Below are 19,990 nucleotides of genomic sequence, written 5' to 3'. Positions count from 1 at the left end.
ACAAACGCACATATGCCAGACGCACCTGTGTTGAAAATATTCTATAAACGAAGTTTTTCAATCTCTACGAGCTATACTTTAGAGGAGAGGCGTATTTATCGTACCCAGTAAAAGTACCGGGTATATTCATGCCGTACTTTGTACTTGTGACAAATCTCCAAAATACCTGGTTCCAAAATATTTGGTTTAATATTTGTATCACAGGTCTTGAAGTACTTCGTACTTTAAAATATTACTGACTTCTCACTCTCGTCGGTTAGAAAGTTATATGAGGAAAAGGGACAAAGAAATATTTTTGCTTTCGTCACTGTGAAATATAGATGCCTTTTCGCTCTTTCCTATTAGAAAGGTGTACGAGGAAAAAGGACAGTGATGAGTATTTAGCCACGGTAATCTCCATTGTCTGATGGTGAATGTCTATGGTAAAACGGTTGACAGCTGAATGTCTAATGTCTATGGTAAAACTGTTGACAGCTGAGTGTCTAATGTCTATGGCATGGTGTTTGATAGAATCAGTGTTGCCAAACGTACGAGGTTCCTCGTACAAATACGAGATTTGTGGCCTTCCGTACGAGGTACGAGGAGACTATCAACCTCGTACAATTATGTACGAGATTTTGATAATTTGGCTATACGAACATTTTACATCACTATTATATAACAGTAAAAACTAGTGCCATCAGAACTTGTAGGAACTTCTTACACCAAAAATTACATTGCCGTATTTGCGCGATGATGATTGTCTATGGTAGTTATCCCATCAACCGAGAAATCCCCGAATAATAAAAATATTGAAATCCCTAAATAATAAAACAGTTCGTTCGTTCTTCGCATTAGTCGTCGCTATGACACAGAGCGCAAATTTCTACTATCTCTGTTTTTTACGAGTTCCATTTGTTGCATGCCGGCCGTGTTTAGTTGTACTACGTTAGTACGTGTAGTTAATTGAAGTTTTTGAAAAGAAAAAGATTTTTATTGTTAAATACCTAGTCTTTTCGTTGTTTCGTCCAATTGTTTAGCGGTGTAATAGAAGAATCGCTATGAGTGATAACAACGAAAACAATAAAGATTTTTTTTAATACCACACAAAGGGATGTTTTATTTAGTAGGAAACTTGCAATACTTTATTTCACTGAGTAAAAAGTCCTAAATCCTACCCCCCCCCCCCCCCCGATGCGGGTTTTGTTTGCCAAGATCTTGTTTTGTTCAAGGTTTGCGAAATGTAGGGAAATTCTAGGGAAATATCGCCTCGAAATCTGGGGAAATAATTATTTTGGGCATACCATCTCTGGTACGAGCGGGTACGAGGTTTGAAAGTCACAGTACGAGATTTTTAGCTGCATCCGTACGAGGGAATTTTTTTTACGGTTGGCAACCCTGGATAGAATTGTTTATTTATGTTGTTTGACATCTTCACATCCTGAACTTTGTGTACTTACTGCGCCGTTGTAGAGATTTTAATAAATTGTGGTAAATATTCGGAATTATTGAAAAATACTTCGCAGTTATACTTCTCCACTATTGAAAAATACTTCGCAGATTAACGGTTTGCTTTCAGCGCATTCGAAGATAAAGTCACGAAATAGTTGACTTTCAATGAACCTTCCGTAGTATTCCAGAAATAATACGGCGGTAGAGGTGACGGAAAGGCTCCTGCATTGAATTTATTAGGTAAAAAATCAACATAAACATTCAATAACAAGAATCTTATGTCTTGAAAATAAAATACAGATCTTTGTGAGGTTATGATGTGTTAAAAAATTCTGGTAATTTCCTAGGTATTGCTGACTACTTGTGCGCACTTACTCTGATCAAATCCCACACCAGGGTCTACCATCTTTACGAAGATGTATTCAGGGCAACGCAAAATGGTTAGTAGAAGAGAAGACTTGTTATTTTACATGTAATTCATCAACAATGTCACCGGCCAAATGACTGTTGAAAAAGTGTCATATTCATATCGATCAATGGAAACGAAAACATTGGCAAAACCAATAAATATATTAATCCACTGCTTTAATGCTTTCAGGAAGAATAGGAATGAGTATTAGCGTTGATTGGAATGAACCAGAAAATCCAAATTCTGCTGCCGATGTCGAGGCGTTTTAAACAGGTTTTGAGTTAACAGTAAGTTACCTTTAGAGATGATATTACAGACAGCAATGTAGGAAAACGTGTTAATTTAATTTCAAGACCATATAATATATTATGTTTTGTTAAAATGATGTTACTGTTTCATGCTTAATAAATAATTTCTAGGCAGTGTAATACGCCTTACAACATTACGCTACGAATGTACAAAAAATAAAAATCATATAAAAAACTCTCAAACATTATTTATTTTGAACACCTGTAAGTAATGTTATTCCTTCTTGTTCCTCCCCTCCCTTCCCCTCATCTTCCCTTCTCAGTGCCCAGCACGCCTAAGGTCCCCGTGACTCGCCGTCCCCAGATACCCATGGTAGGTATAAAATATTTAAGAATATTTTGTACCTCCGCACGCCTCGGGTCACCGTCAATCTCCGTCCCCAGTACCCAGATACTCAAAGTAGGTATAAAATATTTGGAAGTATTTTGTACCGGGTATTTTTACCAGGTATTTTTTTGTACGTGTACTCATTGTACCCAATATCGGAAAGTACTCACAGGACTCACCTCTACTATACTTGTGAAAATTTAAAACTGTTAAAAAAATAACGGCGCGGCGCCATGCACAGAATTGCATAGAATTATTATTTATTAGCAAAACCAGGGATAATGCATATCTTTCCATAGATTTTTTATTTGGCTTACCACCCCAAAGTAGTGATGGGCAGGGTCGTATCATTAACACGTTCGAAATATTATTATCGAAACATTATAAGGAAATACTTTATACTAGAATATTCCTGCTGGAGGTTTGAAATCTCCTCACATTTCTTATTATTCCGTGAAATCATTCTTCAATACAAGAAATAATTCAATTTTTTCATTATTACCCGGACACTAAAACAATACCGAATATAATATTTATATATCGGGCCGATTGCACCTTTCCCAAAGAATATATGCATAACCTTACAATACATTCAACCTTAAGATTTTTTTATGGAGCGCCCTCGAGGTGATTTTTCACAAAAACGGCACTATAAAAATTATCAATTTATGTTTATTAATAACCTTCCTAACTTATTATAATTCAGAATGCCATTTTGTACACAACTTAATGGACGAGCGTCGTAAATACCAACCTAAAATATGAATGAATTGTTCGCACACCGAGCTTCTTCGGTTAGTTCAGTCATACTCAACCTGCGGCCCGCGGGCCGCATGCGGCCCGCCGAGCTATTTTGTGCGGCCCTCAATACATTTAATATCAGGAACATGATTTACAAAATCTGGCATTCTATATCACGTTAAGTTGAGATTAATTGCGACTTTGACGTACAGACATTGAAACCCGAAGAGGATAGTATAAGTATAATATACTATCTATATAATATAATATGGTATAAGAGTGTTGCTACTGCACACCATAACTGCACAAGCTTGGATCTATCTCTAAAAAACAAAGATTTGACAGACAAATATGCGCGCAAATAATTTTGCTCGTGGCAACACATAAATTTTTGACAGTTCCAAACAGTGTTGCCAATTCAGCTCCTTTAGAGCTAGATCTGGCTCTAAATCGACGTCGTCAGCTCCAAAAAAAGTCATTTAGCTTCTTAGCTCGTTTTTCAGATTTTTCAGCTCTTATTCACGTGAAATAATATTAAAAAATATATATATTTGCAATAATATTCCAAAATAACGAGGACTTCCCAAAAAAAGAGATTCCCCGAACTCCTGCATAAGTAAACAGTTACTAAAAATAGCGCCGTTTACACGCACACTTCGGAGCGACCGCGCCGCCGCGCAAGTCTCACAGTGAACTGTGATGTAAACCTATCGATCTTTACTTTTCTGATTATATTTAATTCGATTGGGGCTCAGGCGACACAACAAATGTTGAGAGGATTATGAACTTCCCCCAGAAGTTAAAAAAAAATTGGAACAATGGCTGTATATGAAAAAAATCCTGATGAAGCCGGTCCTAGCAGTGCGATGGTACAGGAACTGGAACCGGATGACTGCTTAGATTTTTTAGAGGACTAGTCGCTGCCTAACAAAAAAAAAATATTAAAAAAACAACAAAAATATCCTGAAGACTTCGATATTATCAAAAATAATTGTGTTTTGAAAATTATAAAAACAAACAAGTGTATTGTTGAGTGTTTGTTATGAGTTGTTCAAAAGCAAGAAGGACAAAAGGTAAGTTTTTTTTTGTCAAAAATTCTGCAGTCCGCCCCCGAATTTTTCTTCTCTGAAATTCTCTAACAACCCCCCCCCCCCCCATGCTTTATGTCACTTTCAAAATTTTAGCTCCTTTTGGCTCTTTTTTGGGTTTCGCCTAGCTCTACTTTAAAATTCGAGTTGGCAACACTGGTTCCAAAGTTAAATGGTTACCAGATGGTTACCAGTGTTACTTGTTACTACCAACGAAGGCGATGTATCGCCATTTAGGCTACTAAACATAACAAAAACCTATCTTTATATATCTATTCTATTTGATATAATATTTTTTGCGGCCGGAAATTTTCGAAAATGGAATTCCGTAGCTACCCCCCCCCATGGATTTCGAAAAATTGTTGTGGGGAATTACATATGATGCTTTTGGCTGTGCGGAATTTTTTTTCAGCGAAGTTCTGTAACAACCCCCCCCCCCTCCCCATGGATTTGAAATATTTCGTGGGGAGCACTCATTTTGAATTTTTTGTGGGGAATTATTATGTTTTACAGAAATTCTCTAACAACCCCCCCCCATGGATTTCGAATAATAAAAGGGGGAATCAAGCTCACACCGTTGGCAACACTGACCAGTATAGTGTTGCGGCCCGCGTAGCTTTACAAACATATGAATGTGGCCCCCAGAAGAAAAAGGTTGAGTATCACTGGTAGTTGATAATATCTTTATTAAACATTTGACAATTAGCAAGGAATAATAGCCTGGCAGGTACGACTCAGATACACACTACTGCGTACCACCAGAGTGGTTTATTCAGGTTTATTTATGGTACCACACTTGTGAGCTTGTTCCGCTTGCCAGGGTAATTTCTCACTACACGACGAACAACAATGACACCGGCAGCTTCCTCAAAGAACTGCAGCAACACCATTTCAACGAACTACGACTATTATTTATGGGTAGATCCTTTCAGTGATAGATATTCAGAGTCGAAACGTTGCTATTTTTTTTATCATTAATTACACACTGAAGGTCCTGAGAAAAATAATTTGCCTCATGGCGTTGGCGTGGAGAGCCTTTGAAGAGAGGAATGAGTGAAGATGGATTTTGTGGGAGGGAGGAAACACAAAAGCCAGGAAAACGCTCCATAGTCGAACTGACAACTCAAGGTCGAGTCATTGAAACAATCCTTTTTCGTGACTCCGTTTGACAGTGGATTTCTTCGCAGAGGTTTAATAAAAAATTTGTGACTTAGTTTTTAATTTTTTTATTAACATTCATATAAAATTATTAATATACAAACAAAGATCATGTTAATTCAGATAGAAAATATGACAGTAAAAGGACGATTCCATGCAGTTGGCTTTCTTGCACGGTGAAACAAAAATATTCTCACTGTACAGAGAACAACCGTACCACTGCATAGATAATCCCAAGAATCGCCCTGCACAGTTGATATTCTTGCACGATATTCACATAAAAAAAGCAAAAAAAATAGACTTAAATTAATATAGATAGTTTAATAGCCCATATCACCCGTATTTAACTTAATTAAATTGTATAATAACACAGAATAAAGAATAATACAAGAAGTGTCTTGTGGGCGTGTCTCGTGATTCAAATATTTACCTAATCGAGGCTTTCATTTCCAATACAAATGCAAACGGGGGCAGCTTGAACAATGAATAATCAAGATTTTCAATGAATTACCTACAGATGTTAAAGAAGCTAAAAGCCTTGCTGCTTTTCGTGGGTTATGCCTGAATACTACATATAAAGAATAAGTTTCAGATATATTGTAAAGTGTGCTTAATGTCATAGAAATAAGTTGTTAAAATTTTACACTAGATATAAAAATGTAATTTTTTTATAACTAAATAAAAACTAACAAAAAAAAAAAACGGATTGAAATTAACAATGTCAGGTTAGTTTAATTGAGACTGAGCTATTGGGCTAAATGAAACATTTGTTTCCATTCAAATTTGTATGGAAGACACTTCTAGTTTTCTTTTTTATTCTATGAGTAATAATAAAAATATATGTACATAAAAGATTGTACAATAAAAAATTGTAACTATTAATTTCCATTTTCGGTTGAGCATAAAAAACACTACAATATTTTGTAAACAATCAAGCACTAAATACACAAGCTTGATTTAATGTTTTGTAGCGTAACAGGGACTGTTCAAATGTACAAAAATAATAATATCAATGGATATAATATCAATAATATCTAGATCTGTCAAAGAATTTATACATAAAAAAGCAAAAATCAGATATTTTAAATACATGTAGGGTTACGAAAGATTTTTTAAATATTTATGTTGAGGGATCAGTAGGATTTATGGGTCCAATTTGAAGTTCCACCGAGCCGAACCCTCTGATATGAAAATATCTGGAGTCGGTGAATTATTTTCCCATTTGATCTCTGGTGATTTGACGTGTTGTTTTTGTATTTATTATGCTTATATAATGCACTTGCATAATGTGGATTGACTAGATGATCATTTGTGGAAAAGTGTGTGGAAGGGTTTAGTTTTTCCTATGGGGAAGATTTAACCCGGACATAAAGTCGGAAGAAAATAAAATAAAAGCAATTTAAAAGATTTACATTAAAAGCACCTACCTATACAGATATAATATAAAAATAATCTAAGTGACTTCCCAACAATTTGTGATAATGCCTTCAGAAGGCGAAACAGCTGTCAGACGCAATAATACGTAGCATAGATAGTAAATAATTATAAGCAATAATAAGTCGCCCGAAATATCAATACAAATTGAAAATAAATGCCACGAACGGGAACTGGACCCGTGCCTTCTGATGTCCGGTCAGGTGCTCTGAAACCACTGAACAATGTCGACTTATTTCCAACCCGCAATTCAATATGTAGTAGTACCTCAATCAACAATTACTGCTTATTATATTTTTTCCACCTTTTACACAAACCTTTTAAACAACCAACTTTATTTTTGTAGGAAAGGCTTTGTTAGTGCTAAATTTCTCACTAGATGGCGTCGAGACATATTATATCTTCATTTATTGGTGAAATATTTTTGACTTGTCAAATATTATTATTTTTTAATGATAAACTAATGTTTATAAGACAAGGTTTTATGCATGGCACAAAGGATAACAAATAATTATAAGCAATAATTAGTCGCCTGAAATATCAATACAAATTGAAAATATCTCCTGAGTAAAATAATAATTATTATTACATTGGGTTATCGTTAAAAAAAAATAAACATAGATGGTATTATTTATAAAAAATAACCCAACGGAGTGATGGTTAGTTAGTTGATTAAATCAAACTATAATTAATTCACTGAAATCACCTAGCAAGTAAGTAGAAAAAATATATTATATTATTTGGTATTAATTTGATCTATATTTTGAGATTACATAAATAGAAGGCAGATACTCTCAGTATCGCCCTGTTGAAAGACCACCATTCAGAATCAAAACTTTTGCTTTAACCGTGTTTGGTGACCAGATCTGAAATGCAAGGTGGCACTTCCCAACGTTCATCTTCCCCTTCTCATTGACTTAGCAAGCCCCAAGTTGCTAAATATATTAATAATATCAATTAAAAAGTTGGGTTTTATTATAAAATATCAAATTCAAGCGAATTTGTTTGGCAAAACTGAATATTCATTTTTATTTATTACAGTAGAACTCCGTTAATTCGAACCACGATAATTCGAAAAAAACGCGTAATTCGAAAATTTCCCCAAAAAAATATCCACAGAAATTTTTTTTTATACAAAATGGTTTTTTAATTCAAATTCGTCGAGAAATGTACTTTTACGTTATACATCGTTCTAATTAGTATTATTATTTTGTAAATCTGAATCGATTTACACTGGAATGTCGTATTTTTTTAAATTTATTTCGAATACTGAGTTTGAAGGGCCGAGAAAATACGTTTTACGCGGAAATATATCGTAGTTTTACCAATTTACACCAAATATCTGAATTTAAAGGGTCGGCCGCGACGAAACTCGGACGCGAAATTTCAATTTACACGTAAATATATTGCATTGTGTGGAATTTATTTTGAATATCTGAATTTAAAAGGCCGGCTGCGACGGAAATCAGCCGCGAAAATAAAGGAATAATTCGTATTAATACGAATTTACTCCTAATATAAATAACTATTAATAATTATTATTTACTACGCGAATTTGAAGGGCGACCGAGAAACTCGATTTTCGGCATCTTTTTTTTTTTTTTTTTTCCTAAATTTCGATTTACATTGGAATTCGTTAATTCGAAATTTCATTTTTGATGTCCCATTGATTTCGAATTAACGAGGTTCTACTGTATAGTTTTTTGTCACTCCCCAAAATACAATTTATTAGTAAAAAATGGTAGTTCACAAAAAAATAACGTTACATTTCACTATACAATAATTATTATTTATACATATTTTTTTTTCCTCTTATAAGCAAACCCATATGTTTATAAGAATTACTTTAGTAAAGCAGATTATTATATTTTTTTTCCTCTTAGAAGCAAACCCATATGTTTATAAGAATTATTTCAGTAAAGCAGATTATTTTTTGGCCAATAGAGTCACAAGTCATTATATCCTGAATGACCCGTCATTAACCTTTCCTTTCCTGTGCTGTCAACTGAGTTGACATTGTCTCTAATTATTCAAATATCTCTGTGAATATAATAAATATATAGATAATATTTTCGAAATTCCTTCACAATTCAGGGTGTTTGTGGGTAGAGTACGCTAACTTCGAGGGTGATTACATGATAGTACAAGTAAAAAAGATAAAGGAGATGGAAACCTTATACATTTTGTTAACTACCTGTGTAGAATTTACAGATAAATCATTTGTAGTATTGCTTGAGTTAACAGACTAGAAAGTGAAGTTTAGGGTCATTTTTAGTGCTGATCCTAAATGGTTCATGGCGCACCTCCCTCGTTTCTATAATGAATGGTCCTAGAACTCTAAAAGGCTTTGAGCACTGGAAGTATTGAAGTGGTTTGCAGGTAGGGACTAGTTAAGGCGCGAGTATTTGCCGAGGTAGGTTTTGCACTTGGGACAAGTGTGGTGTACTATCTGGCACTGCTTGATGCAGAACGGTATTAGGCAGCAGCCACAGAAGCATCTGCAAAACAAACAAACATTTGTATAAATTATACACTACGACCAGTATTGAAATTATTAGAGCCACAATGGTCACTGTCTCCTTGCACTTTGGTCAAATCACAATAACATAACAGAATATTCCAAGTCGTAAAACCACATTCGGACAAAGAAATTACATTTATTTTGTGACAAAACTCTACAACATCCTTCCGCCAGATATAAAGCGAATAAAAAATCAAGAATAAAAATGTGGCTGAAAAAAATAAAAAACGACAGAAAACTTGGGGCAAACCTATGTGAACCTGGGAATATTCTCCACCCTAATATAAATTCTACAAAGTCAGGACTTTTTTTTTAAATTAAGTTTTTATAAATGAGGTTGTCTCTTAATTGTTTATAGTTTATTGAAAATGCATTATATTCAAAGAGTTAATAATGACAGTAAAATTAGTTTTTGGATATCTCCACAAATGCCGAAGTAATGAGCTTTCAAAACATTCAAAATGAACTTTGATAAAATAAATACAAATACATAATTGTAATAACAGTGCTGCAGTGCCAGTCGGTGTATGTACTGTGAAATCATCGCTTATCGGCCGGTTGCAAATATCAACATTTTTATGGCTTATAGCTTCGGTACTATTTGGTATTTTCAAAGATTCAAAATCTCTGTCTTTAGTAGGATTCCAATTAATACGATAGATTTGCAAATAACATGAACTTTCATTGTAGAAGACGGTTCCACGGCAACGAAGGATCTTGACAATTCAATACACCTTTGAAGTCATTAAAAATTACTTTTCATGACTTTATTTCACTTTTCAAGAGTGTGTTGAAGTGAGTTGCTGCGTTCTGTAGGAGACAACAATATTTGATAGTTTGGGGATGAATGAATGCGGGGGACTCACCCTATAAAGGCCAGTATACAGCAGCCGAGCCAAGCGAGTTTGCTGGCCTCGCGCCGGGTATGAGTTTTCACTGTCTCCTTGCACTTGGGGCACACCACGGTCGAGGAGGAGGGACCTAGCGGGATGGCATTCGTCATCATCACCGGCACTGTAAAGTCAACGTTATTATAATTAGAGCTTGGACAGCGAGTAGGCCAGTGTACAAAATTAACAGACAGTAGAAATAATTCTGAGTTCCTGACCTTGAATACTCTAAATCTCTTTATTATCGGCAGTTATACATTACTGCTACCAGCGCCATCTGTGATAAGCACCCTGTTCACACAACTATTACTCTTTCTATTAACATTGTCCTTGCATTTCCCATCCTATTTACCTACAAGTATCATTATCTGACTATACCCAAGTGTGTGTGTGACATTTTACAACAATAAAAGTGACTGTCAAACCAGTTTATTGATGGAGCCTGTTTGATGAACATCTATCAGTGCTGTTATTAATATCAACTCAGGGTAGAAGGCCTGTGCAGTGAACATATTCGGTTCCCTCCGTGTGTTTCGTTTCCAATCTGGATGTTATGGAAGCTTGTGCGTGAAATAAATCATATCTCCCGTGAGTGAAACCAACCATCGATATCTTTGAAGAACATCAAAGGGGTAAGTCGGATTCCTTCCTTACTCCATGTTCACCATCTCCAACCATAGTTGTGTCAACTTCTATTTTACAGTCCACTCTTGATTCGCCTATTGCGATCACACACCCCTAACTATAATCTAAAGATATCAAAAGGACACGTACAAATATTAATAATATAGGGATATATATTATTGGTGACACTCACCAAAGTTGTGCTGCGGGCCGGCATAGTGGACCGAGGATCCGTGTTGCGTGACGGACGTCAATGGGACCTGCGCCGGTGGCGGTGCAGACGCTGAGCTCGCCGGATTTCCAGCCTTGTCCGGCAGCGGGCCACCCGACCTGTGGACATTGGAAACCATTGTATTATATTTGGTATACTAAGGTTGGGACGTTTCACAGAAATTGAAATGCAACATTGTCGTTTTTAACATATGAAGGGTCCCCGTTAAACTAGGTCTATTTCAGCTTTGTTTTCAGCACAAATTGTGATCAGCTGACAATCATACAAACATACAGTTGTGCTTCTGCTAATCACAATTTATAGAAAGTTGAAAGAGACCAAGAATCGGCATTTAATTTGTGAACATTATTACTAGATTCTGTGCAAAGGAGGGCGGTCGTCTGATTGATAACTGTTAAAAAAATGATTGCCATCTCTAATACACATACGCAATAAAGGTATACCGAGTCTATTCTACGGGTATTTCAATGAAGCCTGCTCGAAGGAGTTAGCAGTATTGATCGCCTGTATGCCCAGGGAATGCTCAGGCCTGAAACTTGACTTCTCTTGCTTCATGAGAATGGGTCGTTTATCTGACTCGCTTTAATGAAAATCGACCTATAATATGTGGAACCAGCTACGGGCATCGGTTTTTCCTAATCACTTTCACTGAATGTACGGAGTCTTGTGTCCTGTTCAGGGTGGATCAATGCAAAACTAACTCTAAGCAGAATTCTTGCCTGAACAGACTATGCAATAATTACAATAGCGTATTATCCAAGGTGGTTATTATCAGTTGCGAACTTACCAAATACAAGAGGTCCATAAAAGAATATTTCTCTGATGGTTTGTGAATAATGTTATGTCTCTATTGTTTATATATCTATTATGATTTGATTTATATCTACAAACTCTCTCCATGGCTATAAACGTATTGTTTTGTAAATTTTTAGTTTTATATAATCATTTGTGTTGTATAAATTTTTGAATTCATATTCCTTTCTTGCAAATTTAATTTACTTATTCCTTATTATGATGTCTCAGTTGAGGTAAAGTCACAAGGAGGAAATCCATAATTGGTTTTATTTTGGCTATATAATACTTATGTACAAACTGAAATAAATGTAAACTGTCGATTTCCTTAAAATTAATACATAAATAAATATATCTAAGAAGTAATGAAATGTAATTAAAAACTTATTACCCAACATAGCTCTGTTGATAACTGCTATAGTTCTGTTGAGCTGGTGATCCGGATTGGTTCGGTTGGAATTCAGTGTGACTCTGTTGAAATCCAGGATAGTTAGGTTGGAATCCAGGATGGTTTTGTTGGAATTCAGTGTGGCTAGGTTGGAAGCCGGGTGGGTTGTGCGGATGGCTATGCTGGTAGCCTGTTTGGTTAGGTTGGAAGTCCATTTGGTTCGGTTGGAAGCCGGGATGACCTGGTTGGAAGCCAGGTTGGTTCGGTTGGAAGCCGGGATGGCCTGGTTGGAAGCCAGGTTGGTTCGGTTGCAGCTCCGTGGTATAGCTATGTTGGTAACTGGTGTGGAAGGACTGAGACTGCTCATACGGTGGTGGGTAAGGTGTTTTCTCATTCGCCATGGTCACTGAAAGGAAATAAAAAAATAACTAATCATGGGTTCCAAGACAAAACATATCTTTGACAAAACGGATCATTCAACTAATATAACATTGACATTACGGAACTTTGATAAAATGGAACATTAAAAAATGGATCATTTATGAAACGGAACATTGACAAAATGGAACATTGACAAAAATGGATCATTGATAGAATGGAACATTAACAAAATGGATCATTGATAAAACGGAACATTAACAAAATGGATCATTTATAAAATGGAACATAGAAAAAAGGGAACATTGACAAAATGGATCATTGATAAAATGGAACATTAAAAAATGGATCATTTATGAAACGGAACATTGACAAAATGGATCATTGATAAAACGGAACATTGACAAAATGGATAGTTGATAAAACTGAACTTTGACAAAACGGAACATTGAAAAAACAGAACATCGATAAAACAGAACATTAATAAAACAGAACATTACAAAATATTCATAAAAGAGAAAATTAAAGAAAAGTGAACAAAAATAACAAACAAACTGCAAACTTAAATTACTCTTATTTCACATTCTGTTTTATTCGGTTATCCTTCGGAAGGTTAGACCACCACACAACTCTTGTCTTGGCATACATTCGCTTCATTTTCATTCATGCATCGTCTCATTCATACACTTTTGTTATACAAAGTGTGCATGTGGTAAGTGCGCTAACTTCGGGAGGTGATTCTACATGATGGTAGAAGTAAAAAAGATAAATAACTTTTTCGAAATTCCAATGTTTATTTTCTCATACAAAAATATTTTTCCATAGAAGAATATTTATTTTCCCATACAAACAATTCAAATTTTTACCCTAAAAACTACCAAAACATTGTAAATTCTAAAAAAGACATTTGTCTTTTTCCCCCTCCAGTTAAGTTAGCGTACATCCCAGACATCCTGTATACATGAGCCGACTCGATTACTTAATGTACTTGGTCATGCTGTATCTGCCTTTGGAGTCCACGACTTCTTGTAATATGTATTGCGAATTTTAATTATGTATCAAAATGTACCGGACTGTTAATGATCCCACTTCGAGTTTCTTAGCTCTTGGAAATACGATGAGCATAGTATGTCATCTTTGGGGATGCTGTGAAAATGGTACAAATTGATGACACAGGACTCAGAAAATAACAAATCAAATTTTACATAAGGCACCAACATCGTAGGGGCCCGGCTAGGTGGCAAAATAATGCACACTGAGGAAACAGGACTTATTTATTAATCTTGTTGAATTCAGCGAACAGTATTCAATAAACAGCGCTTGGTTTCAACTTAACTACTACAAGAAATAACTATTTATGTTTTGGGAGATGGTAAAAGATGCATTTAAGTTCCATTTATTACAATAACCCAAACTAAACACTAAAAACATATTTTGCGCATGTCAACTTAAACCACCGACCAAGTAGTTGTCTCAATTCGATAATTAAGTTGATATCAAGTGTTGTTTTTATAAAGAGCCTTTACATGCAGCAGAATTCGACAAATTAAACCAATTTCAACTAAATAATTCACATTTTTATATGTAAAAATAAAAATCGTCTGATTTGCACGGTAACGGTGGGTAGTAACTAATATTTAAGTGATACTGGAAAAGGTAAAAGGAATTGTAAGAATGTGCTACGTGATATAAGGGGTAAACTAGTGACCCCCTTCGAGTGATACGTTATTTTTACCCTCAGGTAAAAGGTTAAATCTAATCTCTTTCAACGGAATCAATCTTCCTAACAAGCCTTGCATTGATATGCTGTTGATTGCAGGCCCCGCAGATACTTTAATAGTACATAGCTGCTGACCCTGAACAGATGCCAAATGCGCCCCACTGTTGAATTTGGCAACCACCTCTGGTCTTCAGCTCCAAAGTGCCTGAAAAACCTACAATTCCGTGTAGAAACGGTTGGTCCGTTTGATAGATTCCTCTATCTTTACAAACAGATCACAATCTTTAAAGCACAGACGTCATGTGAAAATGCTGCCCTTGTTCTACCATTATTTCAAAGGAAGTGTATTCTAACTGGCGTTCTAATTGAATGTCAATTGTCTTTTACATCGCAGAACGGTTGCGTTCACTGCCACTGCTATTGCAGTACCTGCATATCACCACACGCCCTCCTGATGTCGTCATCACTGTACAAATTGACTTAACCAGCCCGGAGGCCTTCGCACCCTAGTGGGTCGTCCTTCTGTACTGGTCTCTCCTTCTTCTTCACTGTCTTCTTCAAACACATCGAGAAGATTTACGGTGGGACTTGTGGCCAATTCCTCGCATCTCTCTTCAGACTCAGTTCGTTCTCTGTCAGGCATCTTCCGCAGGTCAAGCACATGTCTTGGTACACCATCAACTATGATATTGTTGACTGAATTAAGTCCTGTCACCCTTCCTTGCCTCCAGCGTGATGTGCATCTTTTGTCTACTGGTTTGACCGCAACGACATCGCCCACTTCAAACTCAGTCGATACTTCCTCTTCTATATTCACTTGCGCAGAAGGGTGCCTCCATGAATAAGTGTGAACCGAGCTAGAAGGCGCAACACCCTCATCCTTCTGACTCTTCGCAGCCAAATTATACCAAAATACTGCCTGCAGAGGATCGCTTCCACTTCTGGCTGCAGTTCTCTTTATTGTTCGATGATGTCGTTCAACTATACCATTTCCTGCTGGACGGTATGCCGCGCGAAATCTTTGACGTACATTCCATCTCTTACACATATCTGCAACACTATAGGAATGAAACGCAGTACTATTGTCCATGAGAACTTCACTGGGCGGGCCTCTTTCCCGAAACACTTCTTCCAGATTTTTGACAATCGAAACTGCGTTCTCTGATTCGATTTCCCGCCACACGGCAAATCTACTTGGCCCGCAATCGATGAGTGTGAAGAAACATTTCCTACCGAAATGAGTGACATCAACTGCCAAGCGACTCCAATTTGTTGCAACATTGAGGTTACCCGCTTCATGGGTTGACGGCGGTGGGTCAATTGTCCTGCATTGTATGCAGTTACGTACGCATCTATCGACGTCCTCTCTTCTCACCTCGGGATCAACCAGCCGGGCAAGATGAAGCGTTCGCTCTACTCCAAAATGATGCTGAGCATGTAAAGCTTCTACGCTTAAAGCACATATTTGCTCTCCAGTTTCTTTTTCAAGTATCTCCAACCTCTCTTCATACTCTGAAGATTGTAAGTCTCTTTCATGACGTTTCCTGTCATGGCTACTCTTTACCCAGGCCTTGCAGACCCTAGTAAGTACATCGGCTTTATTTTTACAAGACTCTACAAGGGTGATCGACAATGTGAGATCAAATTCTTCTACAATCTCCTTCACCAATCCCAGACGCCGCTTGACGAGCATCTCTGACATGCCAGAAACTTTTACACGACTACTCCCGGTAAGTGTAGATTTCACCCAGCACAAAACCGTTGCCGAATCTGTAATTATTTCCACAACTTGAAGATTCCACTTGAGAGCTAGGTTTAATCCCTTCAGGACAGCATCTAACTCCGCTATGTTAATATGCGCTACATCGGTTGTCTTACGCAGCCATGCGGCGTCTTCAACAGTTCTTCCCTCAATTTCCAAGGTAACTCCAAGGGCCAGATTACTTGCATCACAATAAACTCTGGCATCACCTAATGATTCAGGCACTAGCCACTCCCCTTTTACAGGATCGTCAATTCTCACTCTCACCACAAGCTCTTCAGCCATTTGTTGGGCCCTGTCGCCAACGTAATCATCCCATGCCTGGCCTTGACACTCTCTCTTCATGAAGCTGCAGGCTGTCCTTAACCATCCACACACAGGATAGTGCCCAGTCAGCTTGCCACAGATAGAAAATAATTCCCTTCTACTCAGGTGCGATCCTTCTTGCATTATGGGAATGTCATTGCCTCTTCTAAATATTAGACGTCCGACCTTATCACGTTCAATACGCAATCCGAGTACTCTTGCGCCCTCCAGCTTCTCGGGAGGTTTAGTTACGAGACCGTAAGTATGCAAGTGTGCCGCAACCTCTTCAGCTGATATTATGTTTTCATTCACTATAATGTCATCGATGTAGCTATCTGTGCCCCGTCGCACCCTTTCGTCAAGCGAGAGCACCTCGTTTACAATCCGTGTCATGATTTTGGGACCACACTTTAACCCAAAACCTAATCTTGTCAAACAGTATGTTTTGCCTTTATACTTAATGAGTTGGTACTTCCAAAGTTTTTCGTCAATGTGCACTTGTAAATATGCTGATTGGAGATCAAGCAACTTTAGAGGTTCACGTAGCTTCCTCCACTTCCGAAGTGTCTCATCACACACTGCTACATCCTCACCAGTATGGCACTGAACACTCTCGTTGAGTTCACGATAATCCAAGACAGGACGTACTTTTCCTTTGTTCTTTTGGATCACAGCCATTAAAGGAAGGATACCACCGGAGCTTCCCTTCCATGGCCTGAGCCAGCCCTGGGAGATCCACCTTTGAATCTCTTCTTCAAAAGCTGCCTCCGCTTCTGGTAACTTAGTGCTTCTATAGCACTCTACAGTGTTTTCTAATTCAGCAGGAGAACCTCTCCACACCCAACTCACGCACCAGTTTCTTCCGTTGAATGTAGCTTTAAAATCCTTGTTCTCAACAGATATTCTGTCTGCCGAGGTTTCACCAGACTCGACACAATTCGCACTGTACTCGTCTAGTCTGCTTCTTACGAACTCTACCCTATCGCGCATTATCGTAACACCACCCAGTTCTTCGATAACGTCCATGCCCAGTATAACATCGACTGCACTTAATAGTTTTTTCACCACCACACAGTCTACCAGTAGCGACACACCATGCACTACTATCTTGGCGACACCTCGCCCCTCACAAAATACACGACTGCCATCAACAGCAATCACATCACAACCAGGACCTTGTACACTACACAGCCCACTCATCACTACTGTACGAGAACACCCTGAGTCAACGAGTGCACGCACCTGCTTTCCATTGACTGCAACTTGGATTATTGGTAGCGCCTTTATTCTTGATTCAGAAGAGCTGCCGGCGCACCAGTTCTCCTGCTTCCGTTTCCCTTCCCACAGTGCCTGGCCAAGTGACCATCTTTTCCGCAGTTCCAACAGACACTTTTCAGCTGCTCACAACAGAATTTGACCATGTGTGGCCCACCACATTTAAAACAACGCCGTCTTGCATTTGGAGATATTGCGACAAATTTCTGTTGGCCCTGAGCCACCGCCACGACAGGCTGATCCACGAGCTCTGCCATAAGAGCTCTAGCACGCTCCATGATTGTTGACAGCGGCATTGTCTCTACTTTTGGCTGCGCGCGCAATTCACGTGATACCACTGAAGGCAGACCCACTATGAAAGCTTTCATGAGGAGAGCATCCGACGTCACACCCGCTAGCCTTGCCAACCTCCTCAGGTCCGTCATATAGACGTCGACCGGCTCATCACGCCATGTGCGCCTCACGAACTCCTCATAGGCCAGAAACGGGTTTGTTGCGAACGCACAAATCAACGCATTTTTTATGGCGTCACCATTGCCCTTATCCTCTGCACTCAGCTCATTGTAGACAGCAAATGCAGGACCCTCCAGAAACATCGGGATGATCGCGCACACATCCTTTACTTCTTTAATTTTTAAAACCAACTCGACTTTTGTTATCCACTGAATAACGTCGCTCTCGCCATTAAAACACCTTAATAAATCTCCGAGTTTAATATTTGACATCTTGCCGAAATAGCTTGTATTCTAACTGGCGTTCTAATTGAATGTCAATTGTCTTTTACATCGCAGAACGGTTGCGTTCACTGCCACTGCTATTGCAGTACCTGCATATCACCACAGGAAGATTTTCCGAGGAACTAGCGTCATTGATCCCTTGACACGGTTGACATTTGTCACATGAGAACGGATCGTTTCTATGACTCATTTTTGTGTTCCAACAACTTAACTATGGAAAGATTTTCCGGCTTTTAAAACATATTAAAATACATTAAGATGTACATCAAAGATAGATACAAGTATGGACATCATTTGAAACTATTTTTATAACTAGGTCAATGAAAAATAACAATTTTCACGTTATTTATTTTGACAGCAGCTGCCACAAAAAGTTTATTTAAGTTAGTTTGCGCATATAATTTAAAGAATTTTCGTTTAAATTACGTGTTATTACATTAACAAACCAGTTTTAAGCTGTGCTGTTAATTACAACATTGAAGAAATAATGCAACTTGTGATCTGTACAATAAATTACTCATAATTTTACTGTCCTTGAAACTCAAAACTTATAAAAACAAATAGTTTTTAGTTATGTCATTCACGTTAAGATTTTATGTATTGGTTGATGAATTTTCACATACCTAATAATTGAATAATTTCACACGTAATTGGCAAAAAAATCACATATTTACCCAAATTAAAGAATCTCTTGTAAAATAGAATTCCACTTTCACCAAACTTCTAAATTTATTGACAGACGAGTAGTGATGGGCGCAATCGAAACATTTTGATAATCGAAATATTGGGCTTCGAAACATTATATATTATTTCGAATAAATCGCTGGTGGCTGACAAGTGTTGACAAAAAAAACAAGGTAGATTTTGGTGTGGTTACATTTTATTAAAAAAAAGTAGATACTAAATTTACAAAACCGATTTTTCAAAACCAATATCTTTCAATAGTGGATATAATATTTGATTTATTGTTTACAAGCAAAGCAACATTATTATAATGATTAATATCTTTTTTATATTATAGTAATGTAAAGATTCTATGTCCGCAAACTGTAAAATTCACCCGCCATAACACAGGGTCATCCTTAGCATGGAGGGTGAAGTGAAATAGCACAAAAAACCACATGTACAATCATGTATCAATAAAATAAAATAAATAAATAAATGCATGCACTTCGTACTTTAAAATACTACTGACTTCTCACTCAGGTCTGCTAGAAAGTTGTATGGGGAAAAGAGACAAAAAAGTATTTTTGCTTATGATATTTCTTTAGTGGAGTGGGATGGAAGTACTCTGACACTCCGGATTTACTCTTCACTCCACGGAAGGGGGAAAAAGAAAAAGCATATTTTGTTGGTTTCTGTGATGCGTCGCATTGTTATGAAGTATTTTTTTAGAGTTAAATTATTAGGTTTTTATTTAAAAAAAACTAGTCCCGTGTTCCCCAATTACACAATACATTATTTTTGA

General features: G+C 37.3%; 3 protein-coding genes and 1 long non-coding RNA gene across 5 annotated transcripts in view; 1 reads left to right on the top strand and 3 right to left on the bottom strand.

Moving 5' to 3' along the window:
- Rae1 (ribonucleic acid export 1) overlaps window positions 1–2,720 on the bottom strand; it is a 45,823-nt gene extending 43,103 nt beyond the window's left edge. Inside the window, exons 1-2 of one of the 2 annotated variants that reach the window (XM_089648762.1) lie at window positions 2,669–2,720; window positions 11–79 (exon numbers count right to left, since the gene is read on the bottom strand). The gene's annotated coding sequence lies outside the window, so the exon portion shown is untranslated. The remainder of the gene's footprint in view (window positions 1–10; window positions 80–2,668) is intronic. The other variant, XM_089648761.1, reaches the window with a different exon arrangement.
- LOC149410155 (uncharacterized) lies at window positions 1,387–2,318 on the top strand. Its single transcript, XR_016305050.1, has 3 exons — window positions 1,387–1,671; window positions 1,779–1,871; window positions 2,030–2,318. It is a non-coding gene; the product is annotated as an uncharacterized LOC149410155 (long non-coding RNA).
- A 5,362-nt stretch (window positions 2,721–8,082) lies between the features above and the next one.
- Window positions 8,083–19,259, bottom strand: LOC149410152 (uncharacterized). The gene is made up of 5 exons (XM_089648673.1): window positions 19,197–19,259; window positions 12,348–12,750; window positions 11,126–11,262; window positions 10,285–10,432; window positions 8,083–9,395 (listed from the first exon to the last, which is right to left on the bottom strand). The coding sequence occupies exons 2-5, from the start codon at window positions 12,743–12,745 to the stop codon at window positions 9,284–9,286; spliced, it is 795 nt and encodes a 264-aa protein (XP_089504799.1). The 5' UTR covers window positions 12,746–12,750; window positions 19,197–19,259; the 3' UTR covers window positions 8,083–9,283.
- Window positions 14,906–18,381, bottom strand: LOC149410153 (uncharacterized). Its single transcript, XM_089648954.1, has 3 exons — window positions 18,000–18,381; window positions 16,097–17,907; window positions 14,906–15,331 (listed from the first exon to the last, which is right to left on the bottom strand). The coding sequence occupies exons 1-3, from the start codon at window positions 18,379–18,381 to the stop codon at window positions 14,906–14,908; spliced, it is 2,619 nt and encodes an 872-aa protein (XP_089505080.1).
- Window positions 19,260–19,990: the final 731 nt, after the last annotated feature.

This window comes from Hesperophylax consimilis, chromosome 28 (genome assembly GCF_061612785.1).
Source record: "Hesperophylax consimilis isolate HC1 chromosome 28, BYU_Hcon_1.0, whole genome shotgun sequence".
NCBI classification, from domain to species: Eukaryota; Metazoa; Arthropoda; class Insecta; order Trichoptera; family Limnephilidae; genus Hesperophylax; species Hesperophylax consimilis.
This window is presented reverse-complemented; position numbering and strand designations above follow the sequence as displayed.

Coding starts and splice junctions, on each gene's coding strand:
- LOC149410152 (XM_089648673.1), bottom strand. CDS start 12,745: ATGGCGAATGAGAAAACACCTTACCCACCACCGTATGAGCAGTCTCAG. Junction 11,263..12,347: donor TATCAACAGAGCTATGTTGG/GTAATAAGTTTT, acceptor CAATGTCCACAG/GTCGGGTGGCCCGCTGCCGG. Junction 10,433..11,125: donor CGGCCCGCAGCACAACTTTG/GTGAGTGTCACC, acceptor TTGACTTTACAG/TGCCGGTGATGATGACGAAT.
- LOC149410153 (XM_089648954.1), bottom strand. CDS start 18,381: ATGTTTCTGGAGGGTCCTGCATTTGCTGTCTACAATGAGCTGAGTGCA. Junction 17,908..17,999: donor TGTCGTGGCGGTGGCTCAGG/GCCAACAGAAAT, acceptor TGTTGTGAGCAG/CTGAAAAGTGTCTGTTGGAA. Junction 15,332..16,096: donor TGGGATTGGTGAAGGAGATT/GTAGAAGAATTT, acceptor TTGGCTGCGAAG/AGTCAGAAGGATGAGGGTGT.